This window comes from Culex pipiens, chromosome 2 (assembly GCF_016801865.2).
Source record: "Culex pipiens pallens isolate TS chromosome 2, TS_CPP_V2, whole genome shotgun sequence".
NCBI classification, from domain to species: domain Eukaryota; kingdom Metazoa; phylum Arthropoda; class Insecta; order Diptera; family Culicidae; genus Culex; species Culex pipiens.
In genome coordinates this window covers 90,638,927-90,664,789 of record NC_068938.1, presented here as the reverse complement: position 1 = coordinate 90,664,789, position 25,863 = coordinate 90,638,927, and the positions used below count along the sequence as shown (strand labels likewise).

Genomic DNA, 25,863 nt, shown 5'->3' with positions numbered 1-25,863 from the left:
CCATGGGCGGTAACGAGAAAAAGCCCCCGTACACCACGCAAAACACCCCAAAACCGACCGGAAACGCTCGCAAACCCCAGAAAACCCACTTCCGGCGCACTTTTTCACACAAACCCCGCCCGGAAACGGTCCCCCTAGGCCCAAAATCCGCCGGATCTAGTTTCGTCTCGCGTAGTAAAAAATGCGCTACGGCCGCAGAGACGCGTCCGCTCGTGGGCGAAACAACGGGAAACGACGAGCGGGGCGAAGAACGGCGTTGCGTCTGTATTGGTGTGCGCAGTAGGCGCACCGAGAGAGAGAGCGAGCGAGCGAGCAGCAAATAAATTACGTCTTTTCTTTTGAACGCGCGGGCGAGTGTGTGTGTGTGAACCACACCGTCAATGTTGTGTTGCGAGCGATCATCGAATCATCACTGACTGCTCGGTAGTGGTGGTGGTGAGGGGGGCTTCCCCTGGCATCATCGGCGGTCGATGGAGTACATAAGTCGCGGCCCGAAGCAGAGGGAAAGAAAGAGAGAGCGCGCGAAACGCGAGTGTTCGTGTTTGCGACGCGGCGCGGGGTGCGTTTAGTGGTGCAAGCGGGATGCAAGTCTGGCTATGCGAGAAGCAAACCACGTGGTTTTCGCTGGGAGTTTTCGAGAGCTTTGGGGAATGGAGGAGCTTTTTTGACAAAATCCAATTTTTTTTGTTTCTCAAACTGAATAAATTGAAATTTGTAAATTAGATATTTTTTTTGCAGCATAGTCAGACGACTTAATTGTCAATAGATTTATTTAAATTCATTTAGATTTTTTTATGGTTTATATTTATTGATTTTTTATAAAGTGTTTTTTGTTTGGAATCATTCTTTAGATAAGAAATGCCTATTACACCGACCAACAAAATTTCAGCGCAGGCTCAACACGAGGGGAAGCTTGAAGTTTTTGGTCCCAAGAAACACGTGGATTTTAAATATTTCAAAAAAAAAATTAGGCAGGGCCGAATGGTATTTCTCCCTGGGCCCTGCCTAAATATTTTTGAAAAATTCAAAATGCACGTGTTTCCGGGGACCCTAAACTTCATGCTTCCCCTCGAGTTTAGTCTGCGCAGCCATTTTTATCAATTTTTGTAGGTCAGTGTTAGTAAAGTTGTTTGAAAATTTGTATTTGTATTTTATTTTTCAAATATATACCGAAGGTACAACCATTTTTATATACATTGACTTAAATGACTTAAATGTTTCATTAAAACTAACAACTAAATTAAAAACTAAAACGAAGTAATCTAAAGAAATAAAAATGTCGATAATTGCTCATATACCTAGGTGGTGCTATTAAAAAAATAAAAAAGTTTAAAAATTTAAATTACAGGCCACGGTTTCAACATTTGAATTAAAAAAGTATTTTAAAATGCATAACTCATCTGTCCAGTTGTTTTGCAATCATAAGTTTCCAAAATTTATAAGTATTGACGAAAATTTTACATAAACTTTGACATGACATAAACTTTGAAAAATATTTGCAACGGCCTTATTTTCTGAAAATTTTCTGGGGACCCAAAACTTCATGCTTCCATTTTGTTGGTCGGTGTAATAGGCATTTCTTATCTAAATAATGATTCCAAACAAGAAACTCTTTATAAAAATCAATAAATATAAACCATAAAAAAATCTAAATGAATTTAATTAAAATAAAACTATTGACAATTTTCGTCAAAATAGAAATTTAACAACAAATTCCTAAAAAAAAACCTTTAAAATTTAAGCACTCATTATTTTGATTCTGATTAGAAAATAAAAACGAAGTTGACTTGCTAGCTGTCGGCCACTATTGCTAGTACCAACCACTAGTGTCTTCCTTTTAACTACAAGGACTTCGCCGCCCTGGGCTCATAAGTGTTTGAGTACGGGATTCGAACCAGCAACCTCTTAATTGTGATTACAGTACGCGGTCCGATTGATCCACACGGGATGGCCATTCCGATTATGTGTTTTTAAAAAAATAACCGAAATCTTAATACAGGGTGGCCACTCAAAGCCCATTTTCAAATTCCCGACTTTTTCCCGACTTTTCCAGAATGCTCCAGAAATTATTTCAAACATAACACTTTCTTTAAGAAAAGTCAATACTAATCACCGAGAAAAAATTCTAAATGAATTTAAAAAAATCCAACTATAGGCAATTAGCATAGCATAGCATTGGTGTCTACCCGTAGTTGCTACTCTGTTATTGACCAGGACCTCCAAGAATTGCTCCGTGGACCACAGATGAAGAGTAAGAACCAATCATCACCACTTCGCAACTTTCAACTGTCCCTATCATGCTAGTCAATCACAGCGCCGGCCACGACCAGTGGTAAGACACGGGGGAAGTGGATAGGAATTTTAGTCCGATACTTGAGTGATGAAGACCGCTAAATCGGCTGCGTCTTCGACAAAGTATCACGTGAGGTTTGAGGGTGTTAGTAAGATGGGTGTGAAGCCAGGATTCACCGTGGTAAGTGATGCGGCCGGTCAAATCTATTTATAGTCCTTAATTCTTCGTATGTTCTTAGATTCATTTTTGGAAGCTTTCCAATTCGGTTCACCAAGCGAACCCCGCCGCGAGCAAATGAATTTTTCGTTCATATTCAAGTGTTCAGAATTCCTTCTTTCCATAATTTCTCGATAGGAGCAGATGGGAATCGAACCCAGAACCTTCCGCTTACAAAGCGAACAGCGTAACCATTCAGCCACGCCTACCCCTCCAACTATAGGCAATTTTTGTAAATACAGAAACTGAACAACAAATAAAAAAATACTTCAAAAATGGAAATTCATTATTATGATTCAGAGTAGAAACACAAACAATTAGTCTTTGAAATATAATCGAAAGATCAACAATACTTATAACTTCCATGTTATTTTTTAAATTGGCAAACGTATACTTTTTGATACTTCGTTTCAACTGGAAATGACAAAAAGTTAAAGATAACTGAACTTAAAATTTCGTTCCAATTTTTTTAAATTTCATCATCATTTTAAATCAAAGAACGATTTAAACATAATTGCTGTTATTATTCTTTCAAAGGATTTAGAAAAATGCCAAGGAATTCATAAAAAATGTTTTTGCCAAGTTCCCTTTTAAATTTTGTAATTTTTGATATTGAATTTTTTAATCAATGTTAATTTATGTAGTGGCCATTATTAAACTCTTTTTGTTTATCAATGAAAATTCAGTTTGGTCATAGTTTTAAAACGTAAAAAAGTTTTTCAATTTTGGATTTTATTCGATATTTAAGTTTTCCGAAAACTGAAAATCAAGCTTTATCTATAGTAGGTAATTTTTCCATACTCTCAAAAAAAGTTCAAGGGCAATATTTGAAAAAATAAAAACATATTATAAATTACTTAATGAATTTAGTTAAACAATTAAAAATATGTACAAAAAAAAACATTGCCAAACTCATGTTGTCATAACTCTAAGCTGGCCATTAGGCTCTATTTTTATATTATTTTTTGATTAACTTTAAAAAGTGCAACTGAGAAAAACGCGATTGAATTTTTTTAACGATTTCTGTGTTTCTACGCATAATTGTCCCGCGGGTTCCGATTCGCCCTATGTGTCCCTAAACACTCCAGTTAGCACTTTATCACCCTTATTTGTAATCCTGTTGCTATACAACAGATAAACCAGACATAAAGCTTCGTAAAGCTAATGATTCCGTGTAAGAAAATACTTGGTGGGACAATTATGCGTAGAAGTTTAACGATGGGATAAACAGACTTGGTGTTGTTTTTAATGAGTTTCCGAACAAAATACCAGATTTTATGTGTTTTTTTTTAGTATATGTAAAACTAAACTTTCATATGTCAAAAAGTCATAATCGTCCAAAAATGGCATGGGACAATTATGCTTAGAACGGCAGTTTACCTCTTGTTTGATAAAACATTAATTAATAGAGATCATTGGATTCATAAAAAAATATTATGAAAATCTGTGTCAAAGTATCCAATATTCATTAAGATTTTGAATGTCTTAAACAGCTTTTCCATACTCAAATATATTGAAATAGTGGAAAGAATAATAAATTTAAAGTAAGTTACTAAAGCAGAATTCAGTATATTCAATTGGAAAATTGTAAAAAAAAAATATTCAACAGTTGAAAAATAATTTTCAAACAAGTATGCCTAGAATTCCCGACTTTTCCCGACTTTTTCCCGATTTTTTGCGCATTTTGGCGAATTCCCGACTTTTTCCCGACTTTCCCGATTTCCCGACTTGAGTGGCCACCCTGTTAATAATATTTGTACCCTGTAAAAAAAACACCCTACTGTTCCCAAAACTAAGTTGGTTTTAGTCGGTTGAATCAACCGACGGAGTTGGCTGAAGAATCGGTCAATGGTGCACCCAACTCTTATGGAAACTTAACACAGACGATATTCGACGGATCGGTACACGGAATTAGCCGACTTGATCTGACGAAATTAATCAATTAGTCGGCTGATTAAAAATACTCGTTCCGGGGGGCCCTTACTGGAACCCGTTGGTCAATCCGCTGCATATAATGAATACTATTGTTACATACCTTAAAACTCCTGACTGTTTTTTCCGGCGGCAATCTTGATTTCGCTACGGCATCTGAAAATAAAATAATGCTCATGATTTATTACCTGCTCTTTTAGAAGTGTCCGACAAGGTCCAGGACGGTTCCGGATGTTTTCCTTCAAAAGCTTACCACATATTTCATTGCAAAAACTTACCTTTCAATGGATTTCCACAAAATGCTATCAATTTCACTTCGTAATTCACTTGTTTCCTTTGCCGAAAAAAATAGCAAATATTTTCACTAAGTCCATTTTGTAAACAATACGCATCCAAACTTAGTCGGTTAATTGATCGGCCGTTTTTGGAGGCACCCGATTTCGTTGGTTGATGGCTCAGATTGAGAACTGTCATTATTTTTACAGGGTATTCTTTCAAATAATTTTAAAAATATTCAGGAATTTAAAAAAAAGTTTTTTTTTCTAAGTTTCCAGTTTGATAAGACTTTATTTTTTACCAATTTTATGTGAAATGTTTTCCCGACTTTTTGACAAAAATCACAAATTCCCGACTTTTTCTCAATTTTTAGCGGATTTTGGCGAATTTTCGACTTTCCCGATTTGCCGACTTGAGTGGCCACCCTGGCTTAAAAATACAAAGGATGCAAAAATTCACTGTTATTTATATAACGAACGAAAGGAAAAATGTCGGGAAAACCTTTGATTTTCGTATGGTCCTCAGGATCATTTTTCCATCATTACTGAAAAAAATATTTTTTTGAAAATTCAGTCCTGATTGGGTTAAAGTTTACGCCCTCGCAACTGAAAACAATCAAAAATGCTTTTTTCTTCATTGATATTTAGCATGTTTGGGTTCGCTTAAAAATATTATGAATTTTTATGAAATTCCAATGTACAGCACTACAAAAATTATTTTTTTGCAAATTAAAGATTGCAAAACAACTGAACAGGTGTGTAATGCATTTTAAAACAATTTTTTTTCATATATTGAATCCATGGCTGGGATATTTTTGTCCCCCTCGACTTAGGTCAGATTTGAGGGACATAAAATTAAAAAAAAATATTTGCACAGCATTTTTTTTTTGATTTTTTATTCGGTAGGAAAAGCCACCAAAGCAGTAGCACCAAAAACCTACATCGTTTTAATACAATATACAATAAATTTTAGTGTTAACAATTATGTATTAAATATCCGGTCAAACTCCATTGGTTTCCACCTGTGAAGGAGTTTGGTTGATCCTGGCAAGAGAAATCTGAAAGGATACAAAAAACAGAGCATAGATTATGGCGATTAAGGCAAAATGATATAATAAAGCCTTATTGAAGTTAAGACCAAGCCACGTAGTCCAGTGGTAACGCTTCCGCCTCGTAACCACCTCCTCGAACGCTCTAGTACAATGACACTCATCGTTGATTACATCATTCTGATCAGCTTCCCGGGAAAGCCGTTGGGAGCGTTATTTTATTACGTAACGCAGTTAGGGAGGGGAGGGGGTGTCGGTGTCTGTTACGAAATGTTACGAAAATTGGGAGACAGGGGGGGTAGGAGGGATGGCTCATCTGTTACGATTTGTTACAAAGGGGGGGGGGGGGGGGGAGGGGGGTCAAAAATCCCAAATTTTGCGTAACGTAATAAAAGAACGCTCCCGTTCTCGTGCATGTTTTTCCATAGCTCTTCGCGATCGACCGAGTCGTACGCTGCTTTGAAAACGTGAACAGGTGGTGCGTCGAATCTGGTACTCGCGACACTTTTGGAGGATTTGGCGTAGCAAAAAGATTTGATCAGCAATCGATCTCGATGGTCCGGTGTTCAGATTCGGTTGAGCACGGATTAACTTGAAGCTAAATTAGCTCTTGAACTTGTACCGCGGTGACTTTTGCCGATTAGACAAATCAGATAATCTGCAACATAAAAGAACGAATACAAGGACTTTCGGATAACAGTACACACAAGCCACACGCACTATTTTCAAGAAATATTACTTCCTTTTGCTTTGTATTTCTTCCATGTTGGCTTCTACACTCTAAATATACTTTTACTTTTCTCTTTCTCCTCGTAAAAAGATACTCCAATAAATTCTGAAACATTATACTACCTTAGCGTTTTAGACTTTTTTACCTTTATACAATTTCGTGTATACTTTTTATACGTTTTGTATCGCTTGTTTGCTTGATGTTTAGACACTGTGTAAGTAAACCTATCTTGATAGCAATTCGAGCAACTTCTCTCTCCGTCTCTACACACCAAACTTGAGGCGACTTTCCACCCGTGACCGTTTCGCGCTCCTGATTATGTTTCCCTCCCCCCTTCATCTAAGTGGTGTTTCCTTCCATGTGTTAGGTTTTTGGTAATTGCTTTCTTTCTTTTCCCACACTTCCCTGCCTCACACTGGAAATGTTCATTTCGCGAAAAAAGAAAATCTAACTCTCCCAACTGCACTACGACACAAAGCTTTGGAATTTACCGACACTATTTGATAATGATTAAAAAAAGAGACTTCGCTTTCATCACAACAGAAAGAGTACTTGGTTTAAAAAAAAAGAGACCTATAAACTTTGCTACACGGAAAAAAATCTACCAATAAAAACAAAAAAAAAAAAGAAAAGCTTCCCTAAATAAACGCCAGATTTGTGGCGGTTGCGACTGCGCTCGAATCAAGCACGCGGAGACATAAATTAATACTCTTGGATTGTGGCGGCGGCGGCGGCGCGACGATTGCACGCCGGCCCGCTACAGAAACTTCTTGCCCAGGCTGGACTTGAGCAGCAGGCGCGACTTGCTCGGGTCGATTTTGCACTTGAGTTGCTGGATGAGATCGTAGATTTTCAACGACGGGCCCACCTTCATGTTGAGCAGCGTGATGATGTCGTCCTTGCTGAGCTGCAGCAGCCGCTTGCCGTCGACGCCGTTCGCGAGGAAGGGCTCGCAGTGCACGGAGCAGTCGTTCGCCGTCAGGAACATGGCCACGTCCTTGACGTCCCAGGCGTCCGGGTTGATTTGGCCGCCGGCCGCGGACGCCGCCGCCGACATTGGCTCCGGCGAGCTGCTGCCTCCGTTGTCATTGATTAGCCTTGGAATGATTTTCTCCATCTCGATGTCGGTGATTTCGGACGGGGCTGAGGAGGGGTTGCCGGTGGCGCTGTTCGATTCGCCGTCCTCGTCCTCCGTCTTGAGGTCCGCCATGTCGTCGTCGTCGACGCCGAGGCTCTCGTTGGACTGGTCAAAGATGGGCCCGAGCAGGGGCTCGTGCGGCGGTTCGTGTTTGATCGAGAGCAGGGACGCGGACGTGGCACCGGTTACGTGGTGCGTGTCCAGCGTGGGCGCCGTCACGGGCGTACTCTGGTGCTGCTGCGTGTACTGTATTTGGTGGTGGTGAAGGGAGAGGGATGCGCCGCTGTCGTCTTCCTCGTCGTCGTCCATTTCCGCTAACGAGTAGGGCGCGTTGCTGCTCTGGCTGAGCAGTTTCTGCTGTTCAAATTGTTCCTGCTCTTTCTTGATCGAAGCCGTGCGGGTCGTCGCCACTGGGTGCACTGAAAGGAAGGTAAAAGGGAGTTTAGCTTGAAATTCAAGTCAGGCAGCTTCGTCATTCCAACTTACGCTCGGACACGTTCAGCTCGAACTTCATGGTCTTTTTCTTCCGTTTGCCCTTTTTGAGAATTTTGGGGGAGATTTTCTGCGCCGGTGGAACCTTCGGCAGTACGCGGGGTCCCTCGAGCTTGTGGCCCACGAGCACGCACCAGCCGATCGGATAAATGTCCGGACTCTCGCTGTCCAGCCACTGGTCGTACTCGTCGTCCCAGCCGTCAAAGTGGACCTTGAGCAGACGGCCGACGACGCGCGAGATGGTCGCCACGCAAATCAGTCTTGGGTCCATCAGATCGGCCGACTCCAGCTTCATGCCAACCTTGGGAAACAAAAAGCGAAATTTCGTCACAACGCCCTCCCAACCAAATTGTTCAAACCTCACCTTAAACTTCTGCCGAATCGGATCCCGATGAAACAGGTCCTCCGTGGCCGGCTTGCTGTCCGTGTCCACCAGATACTGGTCCCAGGTGAACGTGGTCAGGTCGTACCCCTTGGGCGGCGTCAGCGTGATCTGGTTCACCGTGCAGAATCCCACCGGGAAGATGCACGGCGACTTCTCGTGGTAGCAGAACCAGTCGGCGCCGCTCACGTCCGGATCGTACGAGTCGATGCGGATCATGATGTAGCCGAACTTGAGCACCGACATCACCGTCGCCACGCAGATCGACGACAGGTTCAGCGGGTCGACCGCCTCGAGCTTCATGCCCTCCTCGAAGCCGGTCTGCTTGCCCTCCAGGTAGTACTCCTCAAAGTGGAAGTTCGTCTTGAACAGGTCCATCGTGGCGTCGTCCTCATTCGGCTCCAGGATCTGGTCGCGGGCCGCTGTAAGGCAATAGAAACAAAAACAACTTTTGGTCTCTTTTTCCACAAATAATTTATTTCCACGTCAACACAATGTCTAACGACTGGACCGTCTTCCCCTACGGCGTCGTCGCGCCAACCGTGCTACCCTCACAAACGGCGCCTTTTCCTGATGGGTCATCCTACGCCAAACGCGGGCACCCTCCACGGTTACACCCACCGGCGATAGATCGCGGTGGTTGGCCCGGAAGTGACCCAAATAGTTGAAGAAGGGGTTGCGCGTTATCCTTCCGGTTGATCTTGCTCGTGGCATTGGCATTGTAGCAGGACTCGGATTGGCGGTGATTGAACAAGTGCAACGCGGGGGTTCGGGCTTGATCAGGAACAGGGCACGGGCAGTTTCTGTAAAAGTGTCCATGTTTGTGCGGTTCAAGGATTTCCGTGATGTTGCGTCCTTCTGCATCAGCAAGTGACGTGGTTGTCCGGTCGTCGAGAAAAAAAGCATGGGTTACTTAGTAAATTTACTTAGTCAAACCATTTTAAACAGTTTTTTGACGCCGTATTTCCCCTCGGTCGTGCTTGATTACTTTCACGATATTAGCGTTTTTGCAGTCTTGGTACAACTCAAAGTTTATGCGCCTGTGCCAACGGTCTCCTACTAGCTTGCCGCTGAAGATAACATGCAGAATTCTCCGCTCGAAGACCCTAAGTGCTCTCTGGTCAGCCTTCTTAAGCACCCACGATTCGTGATCGTAACTAGCCACAGGGAGTATCAGCTTCCTCCACTGAACGACGTTCAATACCAATGAAAGCCGTGTTCTACCATAACCTTCCAAAGGTTCGTTTCTTTTAACTGAATCACATGCCGCCTTGAAGTCGATGAATAAATGGTGTGTTTGCAGGTTGTACTCCCGGAACTTGTCGAGAATTTGTCGCAGAGTGAACATCTGATCCATAGTTGACCGAGCCGCTCGAAAACCACGCTGGTATTCGCCGACAAAGGTCTCGTTCATCGGTCTCAGCTTGCTCCACATAATTCGGTAGATTGCTTTGTGATTTTTTATACTGCTGTATTGATGTTCGACCCAACAAACAAGCCGAGGTACACCAATTTTGCAGAACCTCAAAATGGTCACGATTGGTTTTACGCGAGCCCAAACGCCTAACACTTGGTCTTCACCACTTTCAGCGTTAGTACAACCTTCTCGTTTCTTCAACCTTCTGCTTTGCATTACTTATTAAAGTTCTTGACAGGGGTGCCCACGGCTTACACGTTCGTCTTCCGCATCCACAAAGTCTCATGGCCATACAGAATTACCGGTTTATTCAGTGTTTTGAACATCGTTAACATCGTGTGGCGTTGCACTCGATCCGATGTAAGGGTGCTCCGCAATCTAAAGTACCCACGGAAATACGTGTTAGAAACTCTTTGCTGGAGTCGTTGTCGGCGCTTCCATCTTTCTCGATCTGCGCTGCTACTCTACATTTCTCCAGGTTACAGATCTTCTAGATGTCACCATTCACTTGATCGTCCCACCGTGCGCGCGGTTTCCCTACTATTCTGCCTGTTTCGCCAGCTGGTTCAGCGCGGTCAAAAAGCAGTCTGACAGGCAGGCTATCGTCCATTCGGGCGACATGGCCGGACCACCTGAGCCTCCCGATCTTCGCCTGGGTGGCGATGGTCGGTTCTTAAAGAAACGCGTGCAGTTCGTGGTGCATGCGTCTTCGCCACACTCCGTCAGACACCTGCACTCCACCGTAGATCGTTCGTAGCTCCTTCCGTTCGAAAATTCCAAGGGCACGTTCGTCCTCCTGCCGCATGTCTCGTGGCCATAGAGGACTACCGGTCTAATCAGTGATTTGTACATCGTCAGCTTTGTGCAGCGTTGCACTCGATCCGTGTGAGGGTCTTCCGTAATCCGAAGTACGCACACGAACGATCCCCAGCAATAATACGAGTCCGGATCTCTTTGCTGGTGTCGTTGTCGGCGGTTACTAGCGATCCCAAGTACACGAACTCGCTCGACTCCTCCAACTCATCATCGACCACAGCTAGAGGGGTGAGAAAGTTGGAGGCCGACGTAGTTCGAACTCCTTCATCTAATGTACTACTTTTTCGTCGTATTCATGCCAAGTCCTACGCGTCTTGCTTGTACCTTCGGTCGGGTGTCATCTTTCACCGTCTACAGGTTTCTTGTCACAATGTCGATGTCATCGGCAAAAGCAAGCAGCTGGTAGGACCTGATCATGACCGTGCCACTCGTGTAAATGTCCGCTCTTCGTATAATGCCCTCAAGGGCGATGTTGAACAGCGCACAGGATAAACCATCACCTTGCCGCAGCCCTCGGCGTGATCCAAAGGGTACCGCTGATTCCCCCGAAACACGCACGTGACACATCACACCATCCAAGGTAGCCTTGATCAACTGAATTAGTTTATCCGGGAATGCGTTCTCGTGCATAATCTGCCATAGCTGCTCGCGGTCGACTGTATCATAGGCCGCCTTGAAGTCGATAAAGATGTGATGTGTGGGCACTTTGCACTTTGATCTTAGAGACCGCAACCTGCCGATTCCGAGCCTGCCTGTATCGTTCCACTCGTTTCCTCTCGTCGCCTTGTGCAGTTTCTTGTCGTAAGCTGCCTTCTTCTCGGCGGTAATCCGTTGGCACTCGTCGGCCTACCAATCATTTCGACTAACTCGGATCGCACTACCCAGCGCGGCTTCCGCTGCACTGATGGTGGCTGAGCGTATGCGGCTCCAACCAGGCCGATTATGTCCCAGAAGTGGCGATCGCCGTATCAGATCTCCAGGTCTACTTTCCGTGAAGGCTGTACTGGAAGAAGCTACTGCGTATGATCATGTTTCTGGAGGTCTCGTTCGTCTGTTGACATGAGCGTTGAGATCGTTGAAGGTTGTGTTGACGTCATGTTCGGACACTTCTTGTACCCTCACTTAAGAAGCTAGTAAAAGATAAACTAATAATCAATATTAAACCACTCACCATTCATCCGCTCCATGTACTCCTCGGGCGCGGCCAGATTGTGGCCAACGGTGGTGGCCCACCCGACCGGGTGGATCAGCGGCGAGTCCTCGTGGCACCAGAACCCGTTGTCGTCCGGTGGACTGTCGTAGTACCGCACGTACAGCCGCTTCCCAACAATCTTGTTGATCGAGGCGACCTTCACCTGGCTGATGCGGTTCTTGTCGACCACCTCCAGGTTCAGCCCAACCCGGAAGCGTGACTTGAAGCTTTCGCTGATCTTGTTGTAGAACGTCGAGGGCAGGGTGCGGGCGTTGGACAGGCGCTTCACGAGGAACTCCTTCCAATCTTTGTAGGGCTTCGCTATGCTCCGTGGCGGGATCAGCGGTTTGCCCCGGGTGGCGCACCATCCGACCGGGTGGACCTCGGACGAGCACAGGTTCACCCAGAAGTCCTTCGAGGAGTCCGTGTCGAACCCTTCGTAGCGGAGCAGTGCCTTGAAGCCGCAGATCCGCAGCACCGTCGCCACCCAGAACGAGTGCGGCGCTCCGCCGATCAGGGCCGACTGCTGCGGGTCGCAGTCGGTGTTCTCCACCTCGACCTTCATGCCGATGACCACGTTGGGCCACATGTCGTAGCCGGGAGCGTGCCGGAAGCACGTCACCGGTGCCGCAAAGAACGTCGGATCCGACAGGGCCGGTGTCCAGTCGAACGAGTTGATAAACTCCGACGGCTTCCGCCGGATGCTGATGATCCGTTCGTCCTGCGGACAAGGCGATGGGAGACGCGTTCCCCGCGGAAGCTGCGGAATCTCGTCCTGGGGAACGATCTCGTGAGTGATAGTTTTGTCGCTATTTACACCGTGATTGCTATTGTCGCTTCTGGAGGAGGAGAGAGAAAATGAAGGTTAGACAACTTGCAATCGCAGGACACCTCTACCCGCGGAACTTACCCAATCTGAGACATTTTGAATCGATAGTTGATATTTTGTACTTGCTGCTGTTGATGTTGATGATGCTGTTGTTGTTGTTGTTGTTGTAGTTGCTGCTGCAGGGCCAGCTGTTGCTGCAGTTGGAGTTGCTGTTGCTGAAGTAGATGTTTGCTGTCGATGAGTTCCTCGGGGATGGCCGCGGCCGCTGCCGACGTGGAACCCCCGTTCGAAAGCTCGTCGTCCTCGGCGGCCGAGTCGTCTATCAGCTGTTCGGGCGGAAGGGCCGACGGATTGGCCAGCGAGGGAATGCCGTCGTCCAGGGTTGTGGTCGTGGAACCCGCTAGGAGTTTACCGACGGAGGAAGGTGCCGAAGGACCGCTGTTGCTGCTGCTGCTGTTGTTGCCACCGTACAGACGTAACGCGTCGAACGAGCGGGCACAGGTCATGCTACAGAACCGGCGCTGTTTGGTGTAGAACGAGTGCTTCACACCTATTGCGCCGCACTTTTCGCAAATTGCTGGAGGGTGGCGAAAGGAAAGAAAAACATTGAGTTTAGAATTATTTTCATGAAACGGATTCATTCTTGTAACTGCAGCAACTACAAGTTCCAAGGATAACCGAAAGCTGCGCTGCTGTTTTGAGTCCATGTTTCATTTAACGTCTTTTGAAATGCCTCTCTTTTGAAACATAAATATCCAGAGTTATTTTTTTAAAAAGGTCCTATAAACTATTGTCTTTAATATGTTTATAGGACCTACTCAAAAAAAAAAAAAAAAAAACTCTAGATGTCTACGATCTTAAGTAAAACGTCTGTTTTTTTTTCAGATCAATTGAAGATTTAGGTTTTTGTTATGTTAACACTTAAACGCTTGGGCATTCATTTGACCCCTGTTTTGCCTTCCTCACCTTACTGAGGAAATGCTATAAAATCACTCGAAAAATGAACTTTTTAATTAGACCTCCTAGATCTACCGTCATTTATACATGTCGACTCAGAATCACCAGCTGAGCAAATGTCTGTGTGTTTGGCTGTATGTAGACATGTGTACCGAATCAATGTCACTGAAATATCTCGTCACTGGCTGAACCGATTTTGACCGTATTGGCCTCATTCGATTCGTCTTGGGGTCCCATAAGTCCCTATTGAAATTTATAAGATTTAGTAAAGCACATCAAAAGTTATGCTTAAAAAACTGCTGCATATAAATTTCACAATTTGCAAAAAAGGGTGGTTTTTGCATGGAAACCTGCCATATTATATATTTTTAGAAAGTTTCTGAAATAAGCTTTCTTGGGGATTAAGAATTTTCAAGATCTGACTTACCTATCTATAATTACAAGCAGTTTAAAAAATGCTCTGAATTTACATAACCTCAATCTATTTCCCCACGGAAATATGTACAATCTTGACAAAAAGTCTGCAGGTAGTCTGTTTTTTTACTCATCACTTATTTTTATTAGGACCTCTTTGGTGTTGCGATCACGTTAGGGACGATCCATAAACCATGTGGACACTTTAGAGGGGTTGGAATTACTCTATAAATGAGAGGAAGGCACCAACCACCTTAAGGTGGATTAAGTAACGTTTTTTTTTCTTAAAAATCTTATGACTTTTAGTAGAATTGACCAATTTTGATGCTTCCGGTTGCAAAAGATCCAGATTTGTCTATATTTTAAACTATCAGATGGGGGACAAATATGGTCCACTTTTACCGGAGATATTCCGGATTCCGATGGGGTACCTCTGCTCTACTATATGGGTTTTTGGTCAATATAACAAAAACTTTTTCACAGAACAATGCCGGAAATGATGCAAAACTGCAAGGCATCATCCTAATACATCATAAAATAAAATATCATGTAGCATTTTTTTATTTATGCGCCTGTACTTGTCAAATTCTTGGTCAAATTGCCTTGACGGGATTCGAACTAACGACCTTTATATTGTGAGTCCAAACTTTAAATTAAATTTGTACCAGCCTAATCGAAGGTACTTAAATTATTTTAAAAATAATGATTGCTGAATAACAGGATTGGTCAAGGGATTGGTTGTAAAATGCCTTAAAAGGTTGAAACAATGGCTTGCAATTTCATTTTTTTTTTAATTTTTCGTCCCCCTTCTTTGATTTTGCTCAAAGTCGAAGACATAAACTCCAAAAAATATTTGCAACGGCCTAAGTTAACCCTCTACAACCTAATCCCGCCTTTAGACGGGCTTCGATTTAAAAAAAAAATCGCCGAAATCAATTTTTCAACCAATTTTTGATCTTTAAAAAGAATTGGCAAATTTCCTGATTTCTTAACGTCCTAACTTCCTAAACTCCTAATTTCATAGTTTCCTAATTTCCTAACTTCCTAATTTTCTGATTTCCTAACTTCTCAATTTCCTAACTTCTTAATTTCCTAATTTCCTGATATCCTAATTTCCCAATTTCCTAACTTCCACACTTCCTAATATTCTAATTTCCTAATTTAATTTCCTAACTCCCTAACTTCCTAATTTTCTAATTTCCTAACTTCCTTATTTCCTAACATATTATTTTCCTTATTTCACGATTTTCTAATTTCTGAATTTCCTATTTTCCTTATTTCATAATTTCCTAGCTTCCTAATTTCCTAATATATTAATTTCATAATTTCTTAACTTACTAAACTCCTAATTTCCTAGTTTCCTAATTTCCTCATCTCCTAACTTCCTAATATCCTAACTTCCTAATTTCCTAGTTTCCTGATATCCTAATATCCCAATTTCCTAACTTCCTAATTTACTAGTTTCCGAATTTTAAAAATTTCTTTATTTCCTAATTTTCTAATTTCCAAATTTCCTAATTTCCTAATTTCCTAACTTCCTAACTTCCTAACTTCCTAACTTCCTAACTTCCTAACTTCCTAATTTCCTAATTTCCTCATTTCCTAATTTCCTAACATCCTAACATTCTAATATCCTTACATATTAATTTTCTTATTTCTTAATTTCCTTGTTTCATAATTTCATAATTTCCTAATTTTCTTATTTTCTTTATTTTACTAATTTGCTATTATCATAATTTCCAAATTTCCTAATTCCCTTGTTTCCTAATTTCCTTATTTTATAATTACATAGTTTTTTAATTTCCTTATTTCATAATTACATATTTTTTAATTTTAGTTTTTCTTGTTTTAGAATATAAGAATTTCTAAATTTGCTTTTATTTATTGATTTCTTAATTTTGTTTATAATTGTTGTTAAAAGTTTTTGAATAAACATTTTTAATCTATTTAATTGTAAGTTTTGAATATTTTTAATCTTTTTATTTTTTCCTCGAAAGAACCTCAAGCGCGCACACCGTCAATCGCGCTCATACCGAACTGTCAACCGAGCTGTCAACTTTTCTTGGGGGGGTCACGAAAAGAACACGCAACATTTCTTGACCGCGTTCCTCTCGATCAGCATACCGTACTTATAGCGCCACAACTCGCTCGAATGTCAATTTTTTTCAATACTCTTAATTAGGAATTTGTTGCATGAGAAATGGAAATTCCCCATTCCACAAGTTTTTGTTTTGAGCCAAATGTGATAAGTGAACAACATTTAATAATGCTTTTCAAACGTATATCCAACCAAACAAGAACAAAGGAGCAAAATAAACTCAAACCGCAACAAAATAAAATCCGTAAATTCCCAAAAATCCAACCTACCCATTCCATCGCGCTGGATCGGAATCACCGACGGATCGATGTCGCCCTTGTACGCGATCGGTGTCTTCAGGACCAGCCCGGGCCGCTTGACGGGTTTAATCTTCTTGTTTGGGAATCGGATGGCCGCCGACCCGCTGCCGCCACCGCCACCGGATTCTCCGTGTCCGTGCTGGGAACCACCGGAGGACATCATGCCACTGGCGGACGCCGCCGCCATGTGTTCCGCCATGCCGGCCAGCTTCATGTCGTGGGTCGGACTAGAGGAACCGTCGTCGTCGTGCACGTCAAAGTCGAGAAAGTTGCCCTGCGGTTGGAGGAGCTGGGCTTCGTTCATCAGCTTGTAGCTGAGCAAGGTTTCCTGGCCCGTTACGGACAGGAACTCGTTGGCGTCCACCATTCGTTGGTACTGCTCGTACGTTTGCATGGCGCGCTCCTCGTCGGTCAGTCCAGGCTCATCGTCGTCGTCGTCGACCATGGTCGGGGGGCCCGTTTCGTTGGTGGTTCTTCCGGCGGCGGCGGCAGCGGCTCCAGCTGCAGCAGCTCCTGCGGCGGCCGCGGCAGCCAGCTGACCCGCAAGCCCACTTTGCTCCAGAAAACTGTAGTTGCCCATGCTGAGCTGTTGCTGCAGCTGAAGTTGCTGCTGCTGGAGATTGAACAGCTCCGGATTGGTGATGGCCAGCTCGGGATTCGGGAGGGCCGCGAGGCCTCCGCCGGGCGTGGGAATGGCCGTCACGTGGCCACTGTAGTCACCGATCAGTGATCCGATCGCCGGGTTCATGTCCTGTGTTGATTTTTGTTTTGTGTGTTGACGAGTGTTTTTTGTTGGGTTATTCAATGTGTTGTGTCCGACCCAAAATTTGACGAAACGTAAATCAAAAAAGAAAAAAGAGAATAAAACAAAAGGAAAATTAGACAAAACCCCAAACAAAAGTGCTACTCAACAAAATAAGTTACGAAAAAGCGCAAACTAAAATACATTACAACGAACACACACACACTCTTGAATTACGGTATTGATGGAGGAGGTCCTCTTTCTGCAAGAGCACTTACCATTGACGGGGTCGGCTGGGCAATGTCGTCCATCACGGCTGGCACCGGCTGTCCGTACATATTGGTCAGGTTTTCATCCAGTGGTGAGGCGAACTGTCCCATCCAAACCATAGTACTAAGTTCTTGCGGATTCATACTAGGTATCACTTGGTTGAAAACTGAAAGAGGGAAATAAAAGAAAAAAAAAAGATATTTAAGTGTCTTGAACTAACAAGTTACTCCGTGTATGAACCTGTGCGTTTCAGTAATCTTTTCATAATTGGTTGACACGTAACAGTTGCGAAATTAACCTTCCCAGTACAATGACGCACATTCCTAATAATTTCTTCATTCTTGCAAAACCCTAACATTTCCCCCCTCCTCTGAATTACGTATCACGTATCAACAGAACCTATCTCAATTACGGGGTCGCTGACGTTTATCGTAATTTTCGCTGCAAATAACCATCTTGCATCAAAACATCGTCGACCTGGTGGAAGGCACCGAAAATGATGCACCCAAACCAAGGCAGACACTGCCGAATTTGAGAGAGGAAAAGAAAAGAGGGTAGAGTTCTTTCAATGCTAGGGAAAAGGAAAAAAAAGGAACGAATAATGTTGCTATTCGGCGGCATCTGCAGACTGTTTGATATCGGTGATGGCTTTTATAACAACAACAAAAAAGTGTGTATGCGTAGAAGGAATAACACGAGAGAAGTGTAGAAGGGTCAGGGATATTCGAGGTACGCGACACTTCAGGCGGCACCTGCTGATTTTGTAGTAATTAACAATAAAAAAAGGAGTAAAGAGATATGAGGTAGAAATAACAATTGCGTACTACCGTTCACCTGTGTGTGTATTTCCAAACTATCCGCCGGCCGGCAGAGAAACTATGGGAAAGTATAGTTTGTTTCAGACTTGTATAGAGTTATCTAAGCCCGATCTTACGCACACTTGCACGCAATTTTTTTTTGCTGGCCGGTATAAAATTTAACCTCAATCTTTTTCGTGTACGTACACGCAACACATGCGCCCGTAGATAACTCTATTATGCTGATACAGTTCTGGAGCAACATTTGAAAGGGGCGGTACGACATTGCTCTTACGGCCTTTCGTCCCATTTAAACGACCAAATAAACACTGACGCTGTATGGATCTGACTCTAGAATAAATGCACAGTTGTGTGTTATTCATAAGTCCAAAATGTTCAATTATTCATATAAGTCCAAATTTTCATTTGCGGATAACTACCTAACTTGAATTGAATACAAGATTTAAAGCAAGCTATCCGAAAGCTACACTTATCTCAAATCCCCGACATGTTAATTAAAAGCCAAAAAAAAACGTTTCTTTTAAAACCTGTCTGGCCGCTTTAAAAAAAAAAAAAAAAAAAAAAAATAATAATAACAGTCCTTATATTACAAAACGTGAATTGAAAAAGAGACGACCATTTGATCGTCAGAATTCCAGTAGATCCTCGTTTCGCAACAATGGTCGATACAATCATAATCCGACAACCGTTAGTTCAACAGATCAACGAACTTAGTCCGATATCATTTCACTATTGATTGATCGAGACTCTACGGAAATTTTGACAAATCATAATAGTTTTTATGGTACTTGAATGAAAATCACCGATTCTGATAGAATTACTAAATTCACGGTTACTAATTTTGTCCCTGAATAACTAAAGGCAAAGTATAAAAAGTTGATATTTATAGTTAAAATCCTAAATTCTACAAAAACTAAATTTAAAAAAAAACCCGCATCCTAACCTGACACCCACATTAAGATAGGGAAAAATCACATATGTAGCGGTTCATTGTACAAATGTGATATTTCCACTATCTGAGAACCTCCTTGTCTCGATGACAGCTTACCGGCCATCGATTAAGCCCTGAGACTGCGCCAAAGTGGGTTCTCGCAGCATGAAGTGGTGTCCATGTGTAAAAATGGAAGCTTCAGCAATATACTGAACACTTCGATTTTAATTCCACATCGAATCAAATCATACAGTCATCCCTCATATTCGAAACAGTTTACAGATCGGCCAATGTTCAAAAAATCATAGAAAATCAATGATTGAACTTAATGATTCGTTTTTACCTTCATTTGGAAGCTTTTCTTGCGATCTTTTAATGCTGTATCGAACAACTGCAAATTTTAACTTTTATATAAAGTTTTTGAAGAAAAACTTTGACCCTTGAAATCCACAAATTCGGAACACTTTTTTCTTACGGATGTAAACAAACTTTGGTTCTCTCCATGAGTATATATTTTTTACAAAATAATGACTTCTCGCACTGAAAGCAACGAAATGCAAGCTTAGTTATGTTTTATGAATGGTCTGATATTTTTTTTTGTGAAAATATCAGTTAGATTCAGGTGTTCCACAATTGTGGGAGGCACAATAACATCCCACAATTATGAAACAGGCAATTTGGAGGCAGTGTTTTGTTGCTCTGGATAAAATAGTCTTGAAATGAGGTTTTTTGTTCAAAAAATACTACTTTTACTAGTGAAATAGCAAGAGAATGTCCAAATAAAGGTCCTAAAAATAGTAGGGTCGACAGAAAAGCTGCATTTGGCATGTTATTGACAAATTATCACAAAAGTGTTCCGAATTTGTGGGTGTTCCGAATATGTGGGATGACTGTACTCTTTGCCAAACAAGCATCAAACCTATGACACTCATTATGACAAAGCCCAGGGACATTAAAAAACAGAATTTTTTGAAAACTTATTCCAGCAAAGTCTTAGTCACGACTTGGAATCAGATGATTTTAAAGAAACCGACAGATTTTCTAACGTTTTTAATGGGTTATAACGAGCATTTCCTTAACTTGTTACACTTGCCCCACTTTCCCCTATGTAGCGGTTCATTGTACAAATCGACGGTAACATTTCAAAAGGCATCATGTACATTTTGACACTTTCTGGGTTATTGCATATTCTAAAAGTACTCCTAATAAGCTACCTCTGTGTGTGTGTGTGTGGTCCAATCCAATACCCGCTAACCGGTAGCGAAATTATGGGAAAGTATAATTTGTATCAGACTTTGTATATGCCGAATGCTGATACAACTTATCTCAGTCCCGGGTATTAGGTGGTGATAGCCCTCGCGCTGCTTCCAACGACCCATTTCAGAATGGCAGAGATCCTAGCGGCCCAATTCCGAGGTCGTTGGGCATAGGGGGATGGCGTCGCTATTTTTAGACCACGTTTTCCACTTTTGCTCATCGAAACCGACTACTTTATCGACCTAATTTTGCTGGGCGAGATAGGACGCCGTCTATTTTTAGACGATGACTCAGCACTTTTACACTCTTGCGCTTAAAAAAACCAGGTGGCAGCACGATGTAACGCCACGTCCCTATTGTCCGGCCCCGCCTTAACATAGAAGCAAGCACCAGACGGATACTTGATCTATCTTAAGACTCCCAATCCCTTCAGGCAAATCAGGGATCAGAGCGTATTTAATATGAGAAGAATACAACATGTTTTATAACCTTCAGATGGCCGACTGGTTAGAGTCCCAGACCATCAATCCAGAGGTGTGAGTTCGAATCCCACCTGATTCAGTTTCGTTTTTGTTCCAATTCCTGATTCCAAATTTCAAAGGTACCGACCGGGATTTGATCCCTGAACCTTCTGCTTGTGAGGCAGAAGCCGTAACCATTAAGCCACGGAGCCGGTTAAGTACTCCTAATAAGCTACCTCTCCACCAAAAATGAGCAAAAGTTACTTCAGTAAAGTCTGTTTAATCATGATTTTAAATAAAGTAACATAAACAAAATCTCTGCCATCAGCAGTCCCTGTTTATATAGCCCTGTCAACCTGTCAAATAAAAGACTACATGAACCTCGTGACAAAAAAAAGCATCATGAAAAAAGCGCCATGTACATTCGGCGAAGAAAAACGAATCATAACAAAGAGCCCCCCCTCAATGACAGCAGGATGATATAGACGTTGGTGATTTCAAAAGAAGTTATGTTTGTTTTTCTTAAATAAAACGACGGAAATAATGTTTTATTGAATTTGGATGATCAAGTATCAATAAAAGCAACGTTTTTCATCGTTTGTTATTATTAGAAAATCTTATTTTGCTTTTATATTAAAATGGGAATTGAAAATGGATGCTCAACATTCAAATGCGCTTTTCTCAAAAAGGATGGTGTGTACATAATGCTTTTTGAAATGTTGGCATCGATTTGTATCCATGGATACGCAGTAAACGTGCATCGATTGGCTTAAATTCAAAATGCTCTGAACATGAGTTATTTACTAAAAGTAATTCACTGATTTAGCACGTAGTGTGCCATGAGAAAACAACAGGTGGCCTAAGTATTAGAGGATGAGCTAGTTTTTTTTTTTTTTTTTTTTTTTTTTTTTTTTTTTTTTTTTTTTTTTTTTTTTTTGGGAGGGTGGTCCAGCCGCACATCGTTGATGTTGAAACCTCTAAACTGGGCCCTCGTCCTGTCACGTCCGTCAGAAGTCTTGTCGTACATTACAACTAGAATCAGATCTGCCAATGAATTAGTACACTTCGACCAAATAAACACTGACGCTGTATGGATCTGACTCTAGAATAAATGCACAGTTGTGTGTTATTCATAAGTCCAACTTATTCAATTATTCATTTAAGTCCAAATATTCATTTGCTAACTACTTTGGATTGAAAATCTAAATTTTAATCTAAAATCCTCTAAACTTAATGTTCAAAACTAAACGTTCCTTTAACTGTTGCAGTACTACTTCTATAAAAAAAACAATAAAAATTTGTGAACTAATGTACAAATAGGATAGAAATCGCGATTTTAAAAAGAAATGATCATTTACGTCAAAAGATCCGTAGTTCCTCGATTCGCAACAATGGTCAATACAACCATAATCCGAAAACCGTTAGTTCAACAGATCAACGAATTTTGTCCGATATCATTACATTATTGATTGATCGAGACTCTATGGACAATTTGACATAAAAGAATGCCTAGTATTCTACATCTATCAAAGTTTATTGACAGCATTACTCTAACTTAACAATTGCAACTAAATTTATCATCAAATAGATTTGGAAAAGATACAGATTTATTTTAAATGCTAGTGCTAAGCAACAAATCAATTGTACTATCCTGAAGTCCCACCTAAATCCCACATTGTGATAGTGAAAAAGTCACAGAAGCAGCGGTGTCTTGTGCAATTGTGATATTTCACGAAGACAGCTTATCGGTCAACGCTTAAGCCCTGGGGCTGCTACAAAGCGAGTTCTCGTAGCATGAAGTGGTGTCCATAGTGCTTATAAAAAAGAATTTATACCCAAATTTTAACTAATGCACTAGGATCAAATCATGCCCCTTGACTTTACAAGGCCCAGGGAAGTATTAGAGGATGAGCTAGTTATGTTTAAAAACAGATGCGATATAGCCTCAATTCAAATAAGGGTTCAGTTTCCTTTAGTATTTTATGTCAAAAATGATTAATTTCAATATTTTCAGAAATTCAATATTCTTTCTTCACAAAAACTGGAATATCTCAGCTCAGAGTTGATGAAACTTCAAAGTTGCTTAGACAAAAATCTTCGTCGGAAAATTTCCTACACAAGACGGCGTCCTATTTCCTACATAATACATACATGCATGTATCTTTACAGATGAGGAAATTTTTGTGATCAATACTGAGGGAAAAGATTGAATACAGTGATGCGGAATCAAATTACTTTTTGACGGTTTGTTTTATTTTATGAATTATTGGTCATAATTGATTCGATTAGTTTAAGCGTTAGGAGAAATTTTTGGTGCGTATATCGTTTTACAGAGTGAACCAAACAAACGCTTACGACTGAAAATGGATGGCAACATCCAGATGCTTAGAAGAAAAGCAGCTGACAAAAAGGGCTCCCGGAAATTCCAGAAACATGGTGAGATCTATCCAAACTGAAACTCTAAAAATTTGCTTACTTATCAACAACCAACAACCAATTTAGGCGGGGCCAGACAATGCCCAATGACCTCGGAATTGGACCGCAAGGAGCTCTGTCATTCTGAAACGGGTCATTGGAAGCAGCGCCTAACACCACCTAATGTCCGGAACTGCGATAAGCTGTATCAGCATAAACCAAGTCTGATACAGATTATACTTTCCCATAATTTCGTAGCCGGCCTACGGATATTGGATTTGTTAAACACACACAATACTGAGGAAAAAGATTGAAAAAAAGTAAAGCTAAAACTCGTATTTTTCTACATTGAAGCTACCGGGAAAGTGAAAACAAGGTTTTAATAAAAAACCGAAACGGTACATTAACTTGTTTATTGGACCACAGTCCATCATTATCTAATCAGGCTATATAAAATTTTAAGATTTTTCATTTTTACTAAGCAGATTTGGTGAAATAGTCGAAAAATTTGATTTTTTTTTTCAAAAAATGCCCAAGGAACATGGTAAACGATTTTTCCGAAAGTTTTCATGTATGAGAGAGTTGTTTCTAACATGATTATCTATCATTAAATGAGAACTGATCACATTAATTTCCTCGACTTCGTGTTTTTTGGGACACACTAATGCGCACGCTGATAAATTTATGATTTTGAAGACTACAATAATCAGTAAATCAATTAACCTTAACGGAGAATTTCTGAAATTTGTAACTAGCTTTTTTTGTTCGGTTTAGAGCTAGTGTTTTAGAATTTGTTAGTTTATTTTGGATCAACAAATTACAAATTAAATTAGTAAGTAATGTAAACATTGCATCATGTAAATTTTCATAATCATATTATGATTGATTAAAAAACAATGATGTTCATCTAAGTGAAATCTGGCATCCCTGTCCGCGCTGCAGCCAGGACAGGAACAATGTGTGCCTGTGTCTGAGGCAGATGCAATTAAATGCTAATGATTTGCGTTCCTTCGCGAAGCCAGAATGTTTGTCCCCTTCCGGAAGTGGATCTTCCACAATCGGATTCGGATCCGCAAATGATGTTCTTGCGATTTTTGCACAACAAATCACTGTTTGGCCTTCAATTTCCAGAATATTCACGTAAATTTAGCCGTTCAAGGGGCAGGACAAAGAAGGGATTCGAGGGGGGAGCAAAAGAACCTGTCAAAAGCTCCCCGTTGGATATGTTGCCACTTACCGTTCATACTTCAACTAGCTACACATAGCTTTGGGGGAAGGTTCTCCCGGTTGTTGTGACAAGATGCTTGCACAATGTTTTCTTGCACCACACAATTCGGTGTCCTCCTTCTCCTCCACAGCTGCTGCTGCTTCTTTTGCGTTCCCGTTCCGGGGTTCGAAAATATTCTGCTTCCAGTCCGAGAACGACGCACATACACACTCACACAAACACAAGCAAGCGCGTTCTGTCAGTCCGCACCACCACCAACCACACAAAAGTGAGCAGCCAAAAAAAAAGGAAGAAAAAAAAAACTTTCCTTCAAGGCGAAAATTTTGTTCCGGCCGCCGTCGCAAAACCCGGTTCCGGAACCACTCGCACTCTGCTGCCGGCAGTGGCCACCGCACGCGGAAACCGATTCGGGCTAGAATTGCGTGCCGAAAAACGCGAAAAACTCGTCACAAAATTTGTCCTGCGGGCCGACGACGGTGGGCTTCGAAAACGAAATTAGAAGAAGGAAAAAAAGAGAGGCAACAAGAATGAAACCGCCAGTCGGTGTTGCCCGATGGCACGCAGAGAGTTTGTTGAAGTTTGAGCTTGAAGGTGGGCAGGGTGGCCAGCAGAGGGTAGACATCTGTAAGCAAAAGGGAAAAGTCTGTATCAGAGAGTAAAGATCTGTATGAGCCGGGGGAAACATGTTTGACACATTGCACGTTTATTCAAAATATATCTAACAAGTAATTTGTGCTTAATAATGACCTGCAAGTCTTTCTAGCACTGGGCCTGTTGTTAAATTTAAATAAAAAATAACGAGCTCCTCATCACAGAGTAAAAAATCAAATAAAATAATTCGCTCTACAGCATTGCCTTGGCGTTCTCGATTGCGAGATTCCTACTCGAAACTAGGTGTCCGAAGGCTTGATTGTTGAGGCAATTGCAAACATCTTTTTACACCTTAGCTTCCATCCACCCCGGGATTCGAACTGACGACCTTTGGATTGTTAGTCCAACTGCCGCAGTTCTAAATTTTGAAACATATGAAAATTTTCGCAAGATTTCTGCGTTGACAGTTCCAAATGGGGAATCACAGCAACCAACGCAGCTCATTATAGATACTCGCAGGAAAGTCTGCGTATCCAGCTTTTTAAGCGAAAATGGTGTTCAAATGGTGAAAGCCCGAAATGTAAAAATCACGCAGTGGTACCAACATTACGAAAAAAGTGT

General features: G+C 41.7%; 1 protein-coding gene across 1 annotated transcript; it reads right to left on the bottom strand.

Annotated features, from left to right (window-relative positions):
- Nucleotides 1-6,484: 6,484 nt before the first annotated feature.
- Nucleotides 6,485-25,182, bottom strand: LOC120416299 (polycomb protein Sfmbt). The gene is made up of 8 exons (XM_039578018.2): nt 24,661-25,182; nt 17,550-17,707; nt 16,500-17,280; nt 12,843-13,338; nt 11,912-12,771; nt 8,490-8,929; nt 8,120-8,426; nt 6,485-8,052 (listed from the first exon to the last, which is right to left on the bottom strand). Exons 1-8 carry the CDS (start codon nt 24,665-24,667, stop codon nt 7,253-7,255), a joined length of 3,849 nt encoding a protein of 1,282 aa, XP_039433952.1. The 5' UTR covers nt 24,668-25,182; the 3' UTR covers nt 6,485-7,252.
- Between the last annotated feature and the right edge of the window lie 681 nt (nt 25,183-25,863).

Bases quoted from the DNA above. Each gene is read 5' to 3' on its own strand.
- LOC120416299 (XM_039578018.2), bottom strand. The intron at 8,427-8,489 runs GTGAGGTTTGAA...TTGTTTCCCAAG, and splicing joins CGATTCGGCAGAAGTTTAAG to GTTGGCATGAAGCTGGAGTC. The intron at 8,053-8,119 runs GTAAGTTGGAAT...CCTTCCTTTCAG, and splicing joins CGAGCTGAACGTGTCCGAGC to TGCACCCAGTGGCGACGACC.